The 18,259-nt window shown below is 40.8% G+C and overlaps 2 protein-coding genes across 4 annotated transcripts; one reads left to right on the plus strand and one right to left on the minus strand.

Annotated features, from left to right (window-relative positions):
* The first annotated feature begins 1,888 nt into the window (after positions 1-1,888).
* LOC147046945 (5-hydroxytryptamine receptor 3A-like) lies at positions 1,889-3,309 on the plus strand. Its single transcript, XM_085928547.1, has 5 exons — positions 1,889-2,066; positions 2,128-2,288; positions 2,362-2,572; positions 2,743-3,018; positions 3,092-3,309. The coding sequence occupies exons 1-5, from the start codon at positions 1,889-1,891 to the stop codon at positions 3,307-3,309; spliced, it is 1,044 nt and encodes a 347-aa protein (XP_085784673.1).
* Positions 3,310-3,435: 126 nt separating this feature from the next.
* rubcn (rubicon autophagy regulator) lies at positions 3,436-18,259 on the minus strand. 3 transcript variants are annotated; one of them, XM_085927994.1, is made up of 21 exons: positions 17,812-18,255; positions 16,175-16,328; positions 14,993-15,076; positions 14,576-14,735; positions 14,389-14,495; positions 14,076-14,283; positions 13,362-13,796; positions 12,214-12,309; positions 11,770-11,885; positions 11,459-11,657; positions 11,250-11,357; positions 10,851-10,925; positions 9,886-9,946; positions 9,427-9,559; positions 9,204-9,349; positions 9,037-9,101; positions 8,714-8,952; positions 8,362-8,423; positions 8,118-8,271; positions 7,730-7,823; positions 3,436-5,146 (listed from the first exon to the last, which is right to left on the minus strand). In XM_085927994.1, exons 1-21 carry the CDS (start codon positions 17,847-17,849, stop codon positions 5,010-5,012), a joined length of 2,871 nt encoding a protein of 956 aa, XP_085784120.1. In that variant the 5' UTR covers positions 17,850-18,255; the 3' UTR covers positions 3,436-5,009. The 3 variants fall into 3 exon arrangements, with proteins under 3 accessions (XP_085784120.1, XP_085784121.1, XP_085784119.1); XM_085927995.1 differs by lacking the exon at positions 10,851-10,925 and having other exon boundaries at positions 17,812-18,256; XM_085927993.1 differs by lacking the exon at positions 3,436-5,146 and having other exon boundaries at positions 5,190-7,823; positions 17,812-18,259.

An 18,259-nucleotide genomic window follows, 5' to 3' on the forward strand; every position in this document is an offset into this window, starting at 1 on the left:
CAGTGTTGCATCGGCAGTCAACTCCGCTTCATGCTTGCGGCTTTATTTCAATTATATTTAAGCAGGCAAATACATCAACCATGTATTGGTTGCATTGGAAAATCAACATCATTCCAACTCTTCTGTTCATTACAGGTAAAAACAATTTTCTTTCACTTTTCGCTTATTTTGCCTGAAGCATTTGTATTATGTACTCGAAAGAGATCATTTGTCTTTTGCGTGAATGATGGCAACATTTGGTGTGAACTAATATAAAGTGGAGTACTTTTGCCTTCTTATATCATTTTAGCTTGCTTTGTCAAATGATTTTGCATCTATTTTTATATTATACCACTTTAACCTGTTGAGAATTGCAATGAGCCATCTCTGCTTACTTGAGGCAAAATATCATAAAGTCATAATAGGTTTGTCCTCTCAACTTGTGCATTGTAGTTTTAGCGTTACAGTGTCACAGCAAACTGTCATGTAAAGAAGGTGAAAGCGGACCATCCCATGAGTCTATGCAAGCTGTTTTTGACCTCCAAGCTTTCCGACCAGCGGTAAATCTCAGCAATCCCACGGTGACCAATATCTCCTTCACACTGTACGCGGTACTCGGGGTGGTGAGTTCACACAGCCAGGAGGACCATAATTGGCTTATGTTACATTGTAATCATCAGTATTTTCCATTTTAAAATTTGAATCAGGCTTTAACAAAACTGAGGATTTGTGTCTTCTTCTTGTTGCTGTTTAAGAATGAGAAGACCCAGATTCTTACAACATTCCTGTGGCTGAGACTGGTATTTATTCTTCTTACTCCACCCAAATATTATTATTGAGTTATTCATTATTGTATTTTAGATTTAAAATCCTGAGCTCAAATCTTTGTTTTATTTAGTTTATTTATTCCTATTTAAACATTCCGTAATATGATATCATAATATAACTCAAAATAAAAATAACTTGAGTGATATAGTTTTCAATTATATACTACATAGTATTTATTTTCTGATTCTTTGAGTTTCTAAGCCAATATGTTTCTAAGCCTTGTTGGTTTACAGGACAGGGCGGCTCGGTGGTACACCGGTTAGCACCACTGCCTCATAGTTAGGATGGTGCGGGTTCGATTCCACCTCCGGCCCTCCCTGTGTGGAGTTTGCATGTTCTCCCACATCCCAAAAACATGCTTGCTAGGCTGATTGAGCACTCCAAATTGCCCCTAGGTGTGAGTGCGAGTGCGAATGGTTGTTTGTCTCTGTGTGCCCTGCGATTGGCTGGCAATCAGTTCAGGGTTTCCCCCGCCTACTGCCCGATGACGGCTGGGATAGGCTCCAGCATGCCCACGACCCCCACGGGGATAAAGCGGTACAGAAAATGGATGGATGGTTTACAGTAAAGATCTAAATCCAGAAATAGAATGGAAATCTATTAATTAACAGATGACAGTAAAGTCATTACAAGCTAATTACTTTATTGCAGTTCTGGCATCACGAGTTTCTAGTTTGGGATCCTGACAAGTGTGATGGAGTGTCCAGGATTTCTCTCCCTGTCAACAGACTTTGGTCTCCCGATATCATCATCTATGAGTTGTACGTCTTTGATTGCATGAGTTCCTACAGTATCATAATAATATAAAACATTTTTGTGTGATTCATTATAAATATAATTCAATAACACTGTTTGTAAATATGGTATGATCCAGGAGCTGCATCAAAATTATTACTCAATATTCCTAAAGGTTGTTTGTTGTTGCTATTCCTAAATATTATAAATATTTCAGGGCAGTTCTTAAGTCATATTTTAAAATCTTTACTTGACATGAATGCATATGATCAGATGCCGCTAAGTGTTTTAAAACTTGATCCTATACAAACCTCAACTAAATGTTTTTCTTTCTACCAATCGACCGATGTCCAGTGTGGACGCTGACGTCTCTCAATCTTGTCCATACGTCTACGTCAACCACACGGGTCACATTCGTTGGGATAGGATGCTGCGTCTCGTCTCAGCCTGCAACTTGGAGATCTTCAGTTTTCCTTTCGATGTGCAGAATTGTACTTTTACCTTTGGCTCCTACATGCATACCAGTAAGAAAACACAGAATGTACTTGTAGACGAGCAAAGCATTTATAATTGTTTGTTCTGCAGTACGAGACGTGAGGATAAGTCCGGCATTGACTTTCAAAGAAATGTCTGGGAACTCAAAGCGTTACTTGGAAGCCAGTGGAGAGTGGGAACTTGTGGACATACTGGGGAAGACTTCCATTCTACAGTTTGGAATTGATGAATGGGACATCATTACTTTTTGGGTGAGTGAAACTGGTATACCATCCTGGGCTCATTTTTAAATTCATACCTTGCCTGCTTTCCCATGTTGTCCAGGTGGTGATAAAGCGACGCCCAGTCCTCTATGTGGTCAACCTTCTCATCCCCAGCTCGTTCCTCATGCTCATTGACATCCTGTCATTCTACCTGCCTCCCCACAGCGTGGACCGAGCCTCGTTCAAGATGACCCTCATCCTGGGCTACACAGTCTTCCTGCTTATCATGAATGATCTGTTACCCAGCACTGCCAATGGAACACCCATCATAGGTTCGTATTGTATTACCATCATGAAAAAAATATTGAAACACTGTAGCAAAACTGGCCCAAATATTATTTATTGCATTATATTGCCCTGAGGAATTAAAAAAATAATAATAATAATAACAATAACGTTGACCAATCTTTAAAATTGTGTTCAATTGTATTGCTCAATTTAGGTATCTACTTCTCAGTGTGTCTTGCTCTAATGGTAATCAGTCTACTGGAGACCGTCGTCATTACGAATGTTCTCCACAACAATTCCATGAAATATCAGGAAGTCCCACGCTGGGTGAGGGTGATAGTCCTTAAACACATCGCCAAAATCATCTGTTACCATTGGCAAGAAGAGCCACAGCTGCGCTCTGTGACGCAGGAAAAAAATTCTAGAGCGCCAGGTCCACTCACCCAATCAGAAAGCAGGACGTTCTCTGAAAATCCCATCAGCAATGAAGGTAAATAAACACGTGATGCTTTCCCACCCCCCCTGCCAAATTGGAGGTACATAATCAAACATCTACTTACCAGGCACTGCTGCAATGGCTGAGCTCCAGCAGATCTGTCACCACCTGAGCGAGCTCCGTGCTCACCTGAGTTCCATGCAGAAGGAGAACGAGCTGCAAGACCAATGGTGCCACGTAGGATATGTCTTAGACTTCCTGCTCTTCCGAATCTATCTACTGCTTATCTCTTGCTACGCCCTGGTCATTATCTCCATGTGGTGCATCTGGATCAGTCCAACTTAGAGGTTGAGGACCCTTGTGCTAAGCTTTTAGTCGGTGTTTGTTAGGAAACTGTAGATTAGAACTATAAAAATCCAAAGGCTATCCCGGCAAATATGGATGAGTGTAGCAAAAAAGCACGAATTCGCATTAACAGTCTAGCCATTCTTTTATTGTCAAAAAAAAAATTCTTTAACAATCATACAATAACACAATTATTATTGTAACAATTTCAATATTAGAAAATAATTTCATCTCTAGTAGACTTGGAATCACACACACACAGGAGTGGTGGGTGATTAAACCTCCACTATAAGCAGAAGAGGCTATGTTGAAAATTCATGTTCAATTGTTTTCTGTGATGCTAGTGGACACATTTCACTAAGAAGGATCATTTTGAGTTTCTTCGAGAGGGCCTACATATAGGACCAAACAGATCAACATGACTGTTTGAATAAAGGACAAATAATATTTGCCAATGTTTTCTGTTGTTACTGTCTTGATTTGTGGGATACCCTTTTTTTTTTTTTTTTTCGAAAATAAAACAAAGGGCCATTTAAGACTGGATTTGGATTCAGTTGACATTGTGCATTTGGGATGGAGCAAATGTATACTCTTGTTCCCCCCCAGTGATGGGAGAGTGAAGAATGATGTTCTTGATGAACATCAGAAATTAATCCCACAAGTGACATGTCTATCCACCCTCCCCCCACAAAAAAAAGTCAGTGCAATAAAATGGAATTTCTCTAAGAATGCCGATTCAGTGGCATTTAAGGAAAAAATTAAGTGCTGCTTAGACTTGTGTAAACCATGCATAAAGTACAGCAGGTAGAATTGCACACTAATTCAAGTCAGTCTAATGAAAATAAAATACAAAATGCAAAGTGGAATAAACTAATGAGCGCATTTAGAATGTTTACATTCCCCTGAAATCTCACTGGACCAATTCAAGAGAGTTAGCTTTAACTCTGCACTGGCTTTAGCGGTTTAAAATGCAGCAAAGTTCTGTCCCAAATTTTGAGCTTACAAACAAACTCTGTTGTGGTTGTACCTTTATTGTAGGTTCTTCCCCATCTTTGGAGGTTCCTAAGCTCGACGGTTAACAAGGCAAGCTAGCCCTGCCAATTTTTTTTTGGTCTCGAGGCACATGTGTCTATGGCTTAAAACACTAAAAAAAAAAAGTATTATCCATTAAAACATAATAAAGGGAAGAATGTACATTGAAAAATCAATCATAAAGGTTCTTTTTTTTTTCTTTTATATTTGATAATTTTCTTTTAAATCATTCATTGTTTTTAAATCAAAACTACTTGTCCAAAATATGACAGAGGCATGTAAAAGCAACTGTTGGCAAGAGCTAAAAAAAAAAAAAAAAAAAACTACTCATAATAGACAATTATCAACCGTGTGTGTGTTTTACTGCAGAGAAAAAGAAATTAAGTGCCAACGATACTGACAATTGTGTATGATAGCTTGCCTTTCTAGTAGAGGAATTGCAACTCTCACCTGGTAGAGCATCAAACTCTCACTTCTCACAAAAGGTGCACACATCTCCTTTTTCACATTGGACGCATTCTCCAGTGTTAAGTGCTACTAGAGTGAAAGGTGCTTTGTGACAAACAGTAGTTAATTGGACAAAAGCACATCATGAACGGGTGAAACGGAGTCATAAGAATCAGTCACATTGTGCTCCACTGCAACTTCTCAATCTTTGCGTTTTCCTACTAAGTTCCGCCGCCCTCGTCCTCTTGCTGCTCCATGTTCCTGCGTGCCATGGTCACGCGGCGTTGGGCCAGCCTCTGACAACGAGGGCAGTCCTTGGTAGCTCTGAAGCAGACTCTGTGGTAACAAGCGTGGCAACCTGTTTGGAGAAACGATACAAAAACAAGTTAGTTGATGAGGAACATAACAGCGGCGTCAAATAAAGTCAACAATAACCAGTCCAACCGGTTTTGCCTTAGGGGAATCGTGACAGCCAATCAGAATGAGAGGCAGACTATAAAAAGGTGCAAAGGTGAGAAGCAGAGAGCCAGGAGAGAAGAGCAAGCAGGAACATGGCATTGTCGACCGCGCCTTTAACTAATTCAGACACATCCGATCCCTCAGCCGCTACGCAGCAGAAACACAACTTCCACACTCACGACCAACTATGAGGGACTGACAAAAAAAACAACAAGATTCTAAGACGTGTTTATTTCATGTTCATGTGGAATGAAGCTCAAACAGCATGGGAATGCAAAAATATATTTAAATAAAAATGGAAATAAAAAAAAAATGCACAAATTCAAACTAAAATAAATAAAATAAATCTTCATGATTTTGACACTACTGAATGAAAGTGCAACATGCTAGGAAATGGCCCAAATGAAATGCAGAAGTAAATGTTGGGCCCTTTCATACTGCCACTATTTTTCCACCTCTTTTTGTGTCACCATTCTGATCTTTCGACGCGGTAAGCTATAACAGAGGGTTGCTTGCTGTTTGTGAGATGTTAGTAGCTTTAACATCTGTCTCACTTTCCCGCCCTGTTGAGTTTTCAGCAAATGGCGCATTTCGACAAGTACTGCATCTCACACCACGCATCGCTAAAGTCATTATCTGAAAGAGGGATTGAACACACCATTGTGTAAATTAGCACTTTTGTTGGTTTTGTCAAAAAGTGGTGTCTGAAGAGCCTGTAATAGTCTTCGAAGTGATTATCAAAAAAATAAGACCTTGATTATACTTTCAAATGCCATTGACTTGTCAAGTACATATATTTAAATCATATTCAATCACTGGAGAAATGTTCATACTTATTTTACATAGAATATCAACAATATATGGAAGACTTTCTTTTGCCAAGACTACAGAATGTTGACTCCTCTTTAACACATTTGGAAATGTGCTCCAATGTTTGTTTTTAAGTATTGGCTTTCTTAAAACACACAGCTACCCAGAAAAAGAAAAGCCCTAAGGCAAAGAAATGGAGCCTAAATGAGCAAAACAATGCCACCTCAAGTCATCCACCACCAAAAAGGTACCTAAAAATATTACCAGTCCACAATCTGTGCATTCATTCACAAACCATGTGACCAAACTCTAATATCCACCACCACCACCACCACCAAAGCGCAGAGAATTGGGAAATGGGAAACTACCACCCAACAGAAGAACTGAAATGAGTAAATAGTGAATAAGGAAGCATCTAAAAGATGACAACTTACCTTTACCTTAAAATGAAGATTTCAAACCATTTTCGTGAATGTGTGTGTTATTGCAACTTTGCTGTATTAAAAAATGACCGATTCAAAAAAGTCAACTTGCTTTATCTTTCAGAAAGTAATTAAAAAAAAATCTCTGGTCTCACACAGAAAAAGCAAAGACAATAAATAAGAGAGCCCTGAACTTGAAATGTTGTCAAATGTTGCTGCTTCAGCAGTTTCATTGGAAAATAAACTTGATAAAAAAAACAGTCGTCACTCAAAATACGCCCAGAGTATGAATGATTCTGTTCTTTCTTATCCGTGAACATCATTTTCAGTTCCCCCCGTCATCTTGCTATCCCCCTTCCTCCCCTCACAAGTCTGTCCGCTTCTCGTAACTCGGCGGGCTCTGCGAGTCTTTCGAGCTCGCCAGTTGGTTTGAATGGGGACTGAATCCACTTGTCTGTCATCCTTACTGCCGCTTTCTTTGTCTGTCACTTTCTCCACTTTTCCCATATTCGCCTCTGCTTCTCTAACGTCTGCCTCCTTTGCCATCTCCATACTGCCCCCTACTGTCTCAGATATCTGCTCAGGCTCTTCATGTTTTACTTCTTCTTTGGCTTCTGTTACGCCATCACCTTTCGAGAAGGTCCGGCCTAGACGTCCGAACCATCTGTCCTTCCTCCCTTGACCTGTCCCCACTTCCTCTAAACTGTCCTGGCTGCTACACATCTCGCTGTCACTGTTCTTTTTGTTACTCTTTGAGAGACTCTGCTTCAGTCGCTCTAAGTGGAGAATTTTAAGTAAACTGATTTTCTTAGCATGATCCTCTTCCCTTTCCTCACTCTTAGACCCGCTTTTGCTGAAAATCTCATCTCTCTCCCCGCTTCCTTTGTCATGTTCTTTCCCGCCCTCATTCTCAGACTCGCTCTCTTCTGTCACCTCCTGCTCATCTTCATGTCCGTGGTGCCAGGTAAAAGCTTTGATAAATTTCCCAGGAGAGAAATGATGAAATAATCCTGCTTTTTCCATTCTCTCTTCTATTTGGTCTGTCGATTCCTCTTGGTCCTCGCTGTCCGCACCCTCGGACAAATCCAAATCCTCCTCCCCGCCCTCGCCCTCCCTTCGATCCTTGTAGAGAGCCCTTGCCAACCTACGAGGTTTGGAGATTTTCCAGTCTATCCAGATAGCGGGAGCTGAGCTCTGACGAGGGGGCACTCGTAGGCCGCCCAGGCTTGCTACCAGCAGAGAGGGCTCACCTTCGCAGCGTTGGCACTTGCTCAGTTGGAAGGGGAAGATGATGTCTTTCTCGTTGCCGCAGAACTCGCACACGAAGCCCTTTGCCTGGCACAACTGGAGAAGATCAAAACACAGGTGAGCCACAAGCATTCATACTCAACACTGATAAACAAAATAAAGATATTCCGGTGTCAAGAGCAGATCATTTCTATCATTATTCAATATAATCACAAAGGTGCCTTTATAATCCCTGCGAGATTTGCTAATGGAGACTGGAGAGACATGGAGATTAAATAGGACCAAGGGTTTTATGTACTAATGATAGAAATGTAATCACTTAAGTACATAAAACCCTTAACATCGGCTATAAATAAGTGACAACAAAAAAGATCATTAAAATATTCTTACCACGCAGCCTGCTACATGCACAGTGCCGAGTTTAAGTAACTCCTTCATTCGGGGGGTCAATTCTCCATTGCGCACAGACAGAAGGTCATTCAGGGAAAAAAGGTGCAGGTCCTCCGTGAGGTGACAGGGCAGACTGTCAAACTTCTCGAGAACCCTGAGAGACGACAAGCATACATAGATTGTTGATGTGATTACAAGAAGTGACGTTGTGACACAAAAAATGTGTGGACAACACAAGGCTTACTCTTTTGAAAAGCGACATGTCTTGAAGAGCGTTTTCATGTGAAACAGCTGCATTCTCAAAACCTAAAAAAGTAGACCAAAAGGCGGAGTTTTAAAAAAATGGATTAACAGCGTAATGTATTTATGTGTTAAAGAATAAAGTTGTCGTATGCCGTATCCAGAATTTGGAGTAAATTACATGAATGGTTTCATTCATTCATTCGGCGTTCCCAACCTAGTTATCAGTGGCCACGCTGCTTCCATTACCCAATCAGAATCTTTCACACTCAGCAATTGTATTTTGTCAACAACCAATGCTTACACAACTTTTTCAACTTGTTGCAAATCGTGTAAAGTTCATTATGATGGCTCACCCTAACAGACTCCAGAGCTTTAACTTTCTTGTAAAGGTTGCTGTTGATGTCATTCGGATTGAAGAGTGGGTCTCCACCAATCTTGCTCAGCAAGTCACGGGCAAAGTTGCTCACATAGTATTTGCTGAAGTCCCACTTGATCAGAATTCGACTGGGAACCACAACTTGTGCATTTTCGTGGCAGCACTGGCAGAAGTAACGCCCGAGGTACTCGCAGTAACGTAGTCTCTTAATATAGTCTGTGCCCCCCAAAAAAATGAAATGGTTGTTATAGAAATGTACCAGTGATGAAAACCAGAATCAGCTGTCGTAGCATATCGTACCTGGGTCAATGCGAGTTCCACAACCAGCACAGCGGTAATTCTGTTTCGCCACAATAATCTTCCTCCTGACAGAACATTAAATGATTTTATTTAATTTCTTTTAGCATAAAAGCCGTTTTCAAACAACAAACTGTAGGCAAACAAAAGAAAAAGTGTTGCTGACATACTTTGGTGGAGGGTGAATGTTGAAGATAATTTGTGGTCGGGGTGGCGCCCACTCTAAGTTCCCTCGTACCCGAATCCTTAGCTTATAGATGTCTGCGTGCTCACCGTCATCAGGAGAGATGGGAAGTGAGTCTGGGATGGGCAACAGCTGAGAAACATCCGACAAGTGGAGTTATGACTCTAGTAGTAGTTTCGCCAATGTTGCACATGTGAGCAGGAACATACTTTCTGTGGGGCATCATGTTCTGGAACCAGCCAGTCAAGTTCAGAAGCGGCCGGAAGCTGCATGCCCTCAAACTGTCGGAGCAAACCCATGGCGACCGACTCGGCTGAGTTGGATTGAAGGAAGGAGGTGGAACTGGAGGAGGATGGATGCAGGAACAAAAAGAAAAAATACTTTTATGTACACTAATAATAATAACAATAATGATACATTTTATTTGTGACACACTTTACATTTCATAGGAATCTCAAAGTGCTACAGAACAGAGGCTAGGCATACTTGATAAAACTTGTTGCAATGTCGCAATACCACATCACCCGTGTCACCTTTAAATTGGCCTTTTGCAGACAATAATGCAATTTTTCGCATTGTTAATTTGGAGTTGTTAGTTTATGGATTTTATAGAATTGTCCAGGTGCACTTAAATGTCTGATGAGCTCCAAGAATGTATTTTCACTTACAAGGAATCTGAGCTAAGAAAAGACTTGTTGCTGGTGCTCACGCTGCGTTTTATGTCTGCTTCTGCAACACAAGACAACATTAAAAATGATAAGGAAACCGATCGAGACAAGTCATGTTAGGAGGACAAACTATGCTAATACCATATACATCTGCAAACACTTAGTCAATATTTAACCACAGATATGATAACTTATTAAGCAACGCAGAACATCAACATAAATTATAATATAGTAATGATGTAATGCTATATCAACTAAGACTTCATTTACAGATCCATCCATCCAGTTATTAGAATTTAGATATACAGAACAGGAGGTCCTCAGTTAGAGCAGGCTTAAAACTAAGACTATACATGTGAGAAGAAATTTCATTTACAGCCGTACACAATGTTTTGTATTAGATTTTCTATTTATGGCGTGTTCACTGCAAACAAATAGACCATGGAACATTCGGATTTGCGTTCAAAGTTTGCGTCACATGAACGGAACTCGCAAACGCAGGAGCCCTTGTACTAGTTAGTTTTCCTGAGGTGATACTAAAAGGATGACTGAAATAGGCATTTCACTGGATAACTCAAAACAAAAATTGAGATAGATAAAAGCAAGGAATGATCATGTGCGTGAAAGCTATTAGGCCCCCAGTAGGCCTGTGAAAGGCTGACAAAGCGAACAAGGACACACAAGCGAATGGATGGCAGCTATACAGATGAGCTAACTCACACGTATCCACACCCTCCAAAAACACCAGAGTACCTACACAAAATCTTGCCAGCTTGACTCCAAAATGAAAATAAAAATGTCTTCTCATTCTTTTGTGGTACAAAACTTACAACATGGCTATCAAAAAATATTTTTTTTTTTTTTAATCAGTCAATTGTCATATTTGAAACCGATTTTCTCAGTTTGGAGTCAAGAAGCATGTTCCCTTTCCCGAGGAACCCCGCCCCTCAACAGCCAGCGGATACCTGAGAAGAGGGAGGCAAGTGACAAGGAGAGGCCATTCTGAGACACCGCCAGCAGGGACTGACCCTCACAGCCATCTGAGGGACAAAAACTAACACACTCAGCACCACCGTCACCACACAACACCCACATTAAAAACACAAACAAATAAATGTTGCTTGAGTTGCATGAAATACACACACGTACACAAACACACACAGTCACCAAGCCCCAATCATTACAAAGACACAACAAACTCTTCAACCCAGTTATTCTCCAACCTTAACATTCGTCATGTGGCGTAAACAATTAATGGTGACAAGGTTAGTTAGCGGTATGACAACAATGTGATGATTGGGTTATGAATGTGGGCCTATAGCTTCCTCATCACTGATTGAATTCAATTGCGTCCATCTTCGTACCCCGTAATTCACACTCCTCCACCTCCTCTGCAGAGTCGGAGTCAGATAGGCCCTGATGGGAGTCCTGGGAGCTCCTTCTTGAACCGCTGCTATCAGTTGAATGAAACACTACAAAGCAACGTAATGAAATGGTTTTCATTTGTTGGCAGTTTATCACTACTTATTAGACAAATTGACTTAGTCACTGTATATACACAAGTGTAGCTTACAGTGCTGGGGCGTTGCGCAGGGGGGCAGGCGGCTGCGACGGATCTGCTGCCTTCGCAAGCGGATCTTCTGCTTGAGCTGCTGAATCTCAGAGTCGCTATCTCCTTCCTCGTCACCCACCTCCTGCTGACGCCGCAGGTTGTACTTCATCAGCTCGATGGCTGCAATAAGGGACTCAGAGATGCTGAAGTGAGCGTTCTCCTACGTGATGAAAAAGGAAACAGAAACCCGTTTTAGAAGGTGGCCATTTTTGTCATGGGGTATGTAAACGCAACATTCCAGAGTTCAGCATCAAGTGCGATTAACGGTGCACCTTTTCAAGGTCAGCACAGCTGCCAAAGTCCTGCTCTGACAAGTAGCTGATGAGGCTCTGGCCTTTTGATGGCTTCCTGAACAAACCATCTGCTGTCTTGCTGTACTGGGACGGATCTGAAGCAACCAGAAAAATAAAAGTACTCAAAAACAGAATGCCATCATAGCATTCAATATACCAATAAACCATTATATACATATCGATAGATATGAATTCAATATACATATGACTATAAACTGTGCCTTATAAATGCATAAAATAGCAGAGGCAAGAACTGCAATATTGTGACGGAACATGAATTCAAATGACTTGCTGATTAGTTTGCCTGTCAGCAAAAGTTCAACATTGGCAGTAGCGCTATTAAAAACACTCAAAATGTCATAACATCCTATTTCTTTTATACAAGCTGAGCAAGACACGCTGCGTCAGGACATTTCAACTCACGAGATTCCATGTAAAGGGAAGTGGGCGTGCTGATGTCACTGCACGGAGGCGAGAAAGGGTTGTACTCCTTAATGCAGCAGTCTTCACTCCTCGTTTCTAAGGGAGAAAGTTTTTTCTTAAATATTTAGTTTCTGCAGACTTTCACCATCATTTAATACACAACATTTATGAAGTTTGGAAAATAAACAGGTGGTTTTTGTTTTTCACCAAAGGAAAGTTTTTTGTTTACATGCAGACATGGCATGGCTGCCGAAATTTGATATGAACTTTGGTTAAAAACATTGTTGTGCAGATTATCAAAAGCTGAAATAACTTGTGCTCTGCATTTTTGCATTGACATCTAACTGACATTGTGACTCATGAGCATGTAAGAATCACTGGAGGAATGCACAACAGAAAATAAGATGCACATGATGTCCTCAAAATGAACAATCTCAAAACACAAATGGAATTATATGCGAGGGATGACGAATGTTCGTCCACATGCGAAGGAAAAGAAAAAAAAGAAGGATGGAAGGGTTCAAGTGACGGAGTACAGTGCAACTGCGCTGACAACCTGCTACCGGATCCTCAATTATTACGGTGATTTTCCGGTGAGCCCCTTCTTCTTGCAAACAGTAGGAAAAAAGAGGTAGAGCAGAAAGACAGCATGTTACCAAGAAAGGGGAAACCAGTAGGAGCAAAGAGAATACTGTATAGACGTTTTAGCTTTGAGAAAAGATTAGTCTACAAGTCATCTCTTAAACAAATTTGAACTTTCTTAAAGCTGAATTTGATATTGTTTCTGAGCAGAGTCAAATGTAGATTATACCATGTCATAATATTCCATAGTGTAGTATTTGGATCATAATTGATGCTTTCTTGAAACGAAACAGAGAGCACTGCTGGGATGTTTGTTGTGAAGTTTAGCTATAACTTTTCCATGCTGTATTATTTTGGTAACAAAGCAGAAGTTCAGAACTTTGAAAAAAAGATTAATGTATAATGTATTTTGGCTACTGATTCACCTAATAATCCATGTAGCAATTCAGAACACTGATTTCAATTTAAATCTTATCTACCTGATTGTGCCATGATAAAACAAAACGAGGTCGTATGATCAAACAATCAAGAATCACTCCCGTTGTTTAATATTCAGATGCATTTACCTGTCCTGAGTTTTTGAGTGATCCCCGTATCCGAAAATGAGCGGGCGTGTCCTCGAACCCCTCTGCCTTGCTCCCGCTGGCCCTCTGAGAAAGACGAGCGCCTGAGTGGAGGTAGAGCCAGAGAATTTGGCTGCAAGGACCGGTCCTTGTTCTCGCTGGTCTCGCTGTGTGTGGAGCTGTGTGTAGAGCTTTGGGTGTTGCGGCGACTTCGTTGGCCCAGGTTACCAATGGCCAGGTACTCTGGACCGTCGTCATATTCGCCATCACCTGAATCTCCCGTGTCAGGTTGTGGGGAGGAGGGCGAGGGAGACTCTGAAAAAGAGATGGAGGGTATGGACGCATGTCCAGAAGGAGGCGTCACACCCTGCTCACTCTCTTCCGGCCTGGTCAGAGACACCCAGGGAGGAACTAGGCTGCTGGATTGTGAGGTAGTATCTACAACAGAACAAACCGGATATAGAAATAAATCACAAGGCCAGCCATAGATGACAAAACAAAAACAAACCCAAAAAACACATCCCATAACATTCCATTTATTCGTTTTCGACAGAATTTTCTACACCACATTAGCAGGGAGGTGAGCTGCAGCCTCTTGCATCTGACTTTGAGCACGAAGCGGAGTTTACCTTGGACACGTCACTAGTCAAATGCAGGGAACCAAGACTAGTAACCATTCACTCTCACATTCATACCAAATTAGCAATATTTCCTCACTCGAGCCGTTTCCGCCTATCATGTTGTCATTGGTGTTCGTGGTAGCCACATCTCTAAGTGAGCAGTTGGATGCTGTGAGCCTCCGGTTTAGAGGCTCTCTTATGGGTGTCGATTTGGCACTTCTCCAGGGCTCGCCAATGCCGGGCAAAACACACAGGCTCTGGCTCTTCAAGAGGCCGAGGCACGGCGGAATCTTGAGCGGGGACAGCTGCGAGACGGAAATATGAACAGGTTAGAGATGGGAACAATGAAAGGTACATTATAAAACCATTACAAACCACCACAATTCCTAATCCATCAAAATTAAACTCACCCCCACTGTATCTATTTGGGCCAGCAGTTTGGGGTTATTTTGTTCCACAGCTTCTAGACACTGGAACATGGCTGTGACATGCGGCTCACTGAGCAAGAAGGCATCTTCTAAAATAAATATAAAAGAAAAAGATTCATAATTGATTACACAGTGAGAGAGGACACAATTTCACAAAGGAATATCTCACCATTGTAGTATTTTCTTGTATGTCCCTGATGTCTGAGCAAAGGTTTGAGCTGAGCCGAGAGCATGTGGACCTGCAAGCTGTAAAGCAACCAGCGTTCTGCCTTGTAGCTTTCACCAGCACTCTGCACTCTGCTGCTCAGTACCGGCTCCAGCTGACTGAACTGTGGACATCAAGATAACAATTCAAACAACTACCAGATAATAAAACACAACAATGGTTGACCGTTCATATTTTGGCTATCTTTTAGTTAGGGATAATAACGGTTCTGCCTACTGTCATCGGAGCTATAACTTTTTTAAAGGTTAAGTACAATATTGAAATTGATATTGAAAATTATAACACTATGTATAGGGTACCTGATATGAATTTCATATAAATATATATAATTCTTCAATGAACGCATGTATCACTACATACCTGTTCGACGTGTGAGGCGAGGTGAGGGCTTATTTGACGGACACACCAGACAAACGGCCAGTAGTCTCTCTGCTTGTAATACACCTGCGAGCCCCCATAACACACACAAAAAGCTTAACTTTAAAGTAATTTGTGCATAAATGTATTTAACAATGTTGTCAACCAAAATTAAAAAAAATAATAATAATCATGTGCACTGAAAACAGGACGGTACATAATGTCCTTGCGTTCAGTTTGCCATCACAAAAGACCATGTCATTTTGATCACTGCGTATCTAGTTTGCACTTGAGTCTTCTTTAAAGCCTGATGCACTGTTACAATGTTACTGGTTTAACTGGTTTTAATGTCAAATATTGATATAATTTTGACTGTTACGCAAGTGCTATTTCTCGAGAAAGAGGGAGTGAATTGTCAAGAAATGTCAAAACCCTTGAGGCTGATTAAGACGTTTTCCTTGTGCTTTTTTGTGATACATGGAAAAGTTGCAGTGATGGTAAAAAGGAAAAATACTGCACGATAATCACAGAATGGGCTCTAACTGTATTGGATTGTACTTATGAGCAACATCCATCTCTTGCCTGAATTCTCAGTATAATGTGGCTAAAGCGATGATACTAAAAGAATGGAATGTGCGACGCTGAGATTTTCATCTTATTAGGAAAAAACTTGTTGCCAGGAAAAACTAGTTTATTTCTACACTTATTTACGACAGTTTGAAAATTCCCTTGCTCCTCACTTACTGTAAATTGCTGTCACATATGTCATCCAAAGGTGAGCAATTTTAAAGTAACTCATATACTGTATCCAATTTCAATTAAACATTAAAATATTACTGAAATCGCAGCTTATGTATTCAATAAATGTCCTGTGATTACTCTGAAACAGACTATTACAATAGCTCTGATAAAGATTGGACGAGTTTCACAGACTGTTTTGTTGAAAATGAGAATCCGTCCGGAATAAGATGAACTTTTGGACATTTGTTTTTTTTTTTTTTTTTTTTAAACCAGCATCCATAAAATAGTAACCTGCATGACCACGCACAGCAGATGCATAAAGAGAAGCACTAACTGTATTGTCAATGGCTAACATATTACCCAGTAAACCAGTCTCACTTGGATGCATTTATTTATTCAAAAAAAAAAAAAAGGGGTGTCACATTGACCTGGTCTGTGTCTAACCTGCTCATTCTTCAGTCCATGACTGAGAATATTGTTCATGTCCTTGTGCAGGCGCTGTAGGCCACCATAGCGGGACCAAACATTGGGGTTGTTTGTAGACAGGAGGCCCTCCACTGTGGTCTTCAGGCTGGACAACAACTTCCAGAGCTCCCGCCTGAGTGTAACAACATGAGGAGAGGAAGTTCAGGAATGAGGAAGGACTCAGAAAAAGTGCTGGCATTTGTAGCGTTGTGACTGAATTTATTACTCAAGACATATCAAAGTGCTGACAACTACTAAAATCATCCCATTTTAACATGGCGTAGATAAACTTTAACCTTTAAATAGGATCCTCAAAAATACAGGATTGACCTAAAATTCAATGCCACAAACGTTGTACAATAAACTACAAGTTGCTGAAAGCATAAAGCGATCATTTTGCTTTATTTTACTTTTGTTATACAGCCATAAACCAAATGTGGAAAGGTTACTCAAAACATTGGCTGGAGGCTCCACTATGCTTTTAGCAAAGCAGCTGACAAGAGAACTGCTGAGAAGCTGCTACTAAATCATGGCAACAATGAAATGTCTTATCTGTAGTGACAGGCAACTGAAACAGAATTCTTTAATAAACACCGGTCATGTAGTCATGTGATGTGTTCTTTAACCATTGGTCATGAAATATGCTACAGGGAGGGTAGGGACAGATATGCTGTGTGACTGAACTTGGCAGTAATAAATGCAATCATGTCTTAAAGATGCTGTTAACTCGTAGAAAGAAAAATACTCAAGGTTATGGATGCTGCGTATAAAAAGCACAGTAAGGTTTGTATCTGAGAAACACTTTATTAGATCACATGATGCATCTGTTTAAAAAAAAAAAAAGTTTTTTTTGTATACTCCTACATATAATTTGAGTGTTTAAGTGGACACGGGTTGCACACAATGGAGGGAAATTCCAGAACCAAGACGGTTATGGTTAAGAAGTAACAGTATATTTATTGTGTGCGTGCTCGTGCATATGTATATGGTTTAGCAGTCCTAAGCACTATCATTGAAAGACAACAATGTCATAAAAAAACAATAATAATTGCAGTAAAAACCTGCATATTTGCAGCTCTGCATTTGTAACAGTCCCCCCCCCCCCCCAAATTGCAACGCTTGCAGTTTGATAATAACATTCGATTGTAACGTAAAAGCAATTCAGGCCAAAGCAATAGCACCAGAAAAGTGTTGTGTTGAAACTGACTGACCTGCGTGTTAGTGTTTGCACTCACCCACCAGGCCTGACAAGTTAAATTCCAAGACTGTTTTAATATACACAACCGTTTCTAATGAAATAAGGTCAAAGTGATCACTTCCAATGCATACACAGTCCTGCCACACACACGCGTATGCGAATAAAACAAATGGATCTCGTTTCTGTAAATCAACTTGAGAACTGTCAAAAACTGACAGCTAGTTAGCCTAGCAGCTGAGCTAGGCGTTAGCTTTAAATTTCTAGCCAGCTGACAGGCGCCAGTGTAAATGCATAATAATGGAAAACGTTGTCACGTCGTCAATATGTCCATCGTGAATAATATTTTATAAACTTTGCGTTTTGAATGCCAACCGTCAACTAATCCAGCATAGCCGATACATTCCCTGCTGTCACTCACCTACGTTCCGCCGCATCTCCGTCAGACATTATCTCCATGTCTAGTTTGGAATCGAGTGCAGAGAAATCACTGGAATCGCTGAAAATTACATCAGCCGCATGATTGTTTCTCAAAAAACACAAGTTTGCAATTGTCCGCCATCTCAACCCCGCCTGCCCGAGCCCTGAATCCAAACAGTTGAGGAGGCCACATGACAAGCATAAACCAGGGGGCGGGGGCGTTTGTGTCTTTATAACGCTGCGCTAGCTACACCCTTTGACCGTAATCTTATTTTTACCCATTCATTCATATATTATCTGAACCACTTATTCTCACGGGGGTCGCAGGCTGTGCGTAAATTTATGTCATCACCTTTTGCAGCTTTTGTGCCTGCTAAGTTGTGCTATCGTTATTCTATGGAGTCTACAATAAACTAGTAGTGAGAATGTTCCAGGTTAATGCGCTGTTA

This window comes from Syngnathus leptorhynchus, chromosome 13 (assembly GCF_054491065.1).
Source record: "Syngnathus leptorhynchus isolate UIUO chromosome 13, UIUO_Slep, whole genome shotgun sequence".
In the NCBI taxonomy this organism is placed as follows: Eukaryota; Metazoa; Chordata; class Actinopteri; order Syngnathiformes; family Syngnathidae; genus Syngnathus; species Syngnathus leptorhynchus.

Coding starts and splice junctions, on each gene's coding strand:
- LOC147046945 (XM_085928547.1), top strand. CDS start 1,889: ATGTCCAGTGTGGACGCTGACGTCTCTCAATCTTGTCCATACGTCTAC. Junction 2,067..2,127: donor TGGCTCCTACATGCATACCA/GTAAGAAAACAC, acceptor TTTGTTCTGCAG/TACGAGACGTGAGGATAAGT. Junction 2,573..2,742: donor CAATGGAACACCCATCATAG/GTTCGTATTGTA, acceptor TGCTCAATTTAG/GTATCTACTTCTCAGTGTGT.
- rubcn (XM_085927993.1), bottom strand. CDS start 17,849: ATGGAGATAATGTCTGACGGAGATGCGGCGGAACGTAG. Junction 15,077..16,174: donor ATGGACTGAAGAATGAGCAG/GTTAGACACAGA, acceptor GGGGGCTCGCAG/GTGTATTACAAGCAGAGAGA. Junction 8,272..8,361: donor ACATGTCGCTTTTCAAAAGA/GTAAGCCTTGTG, acceptor GTCGTCTCTCAG/GGTTCTCGAGAAGTTTGACA.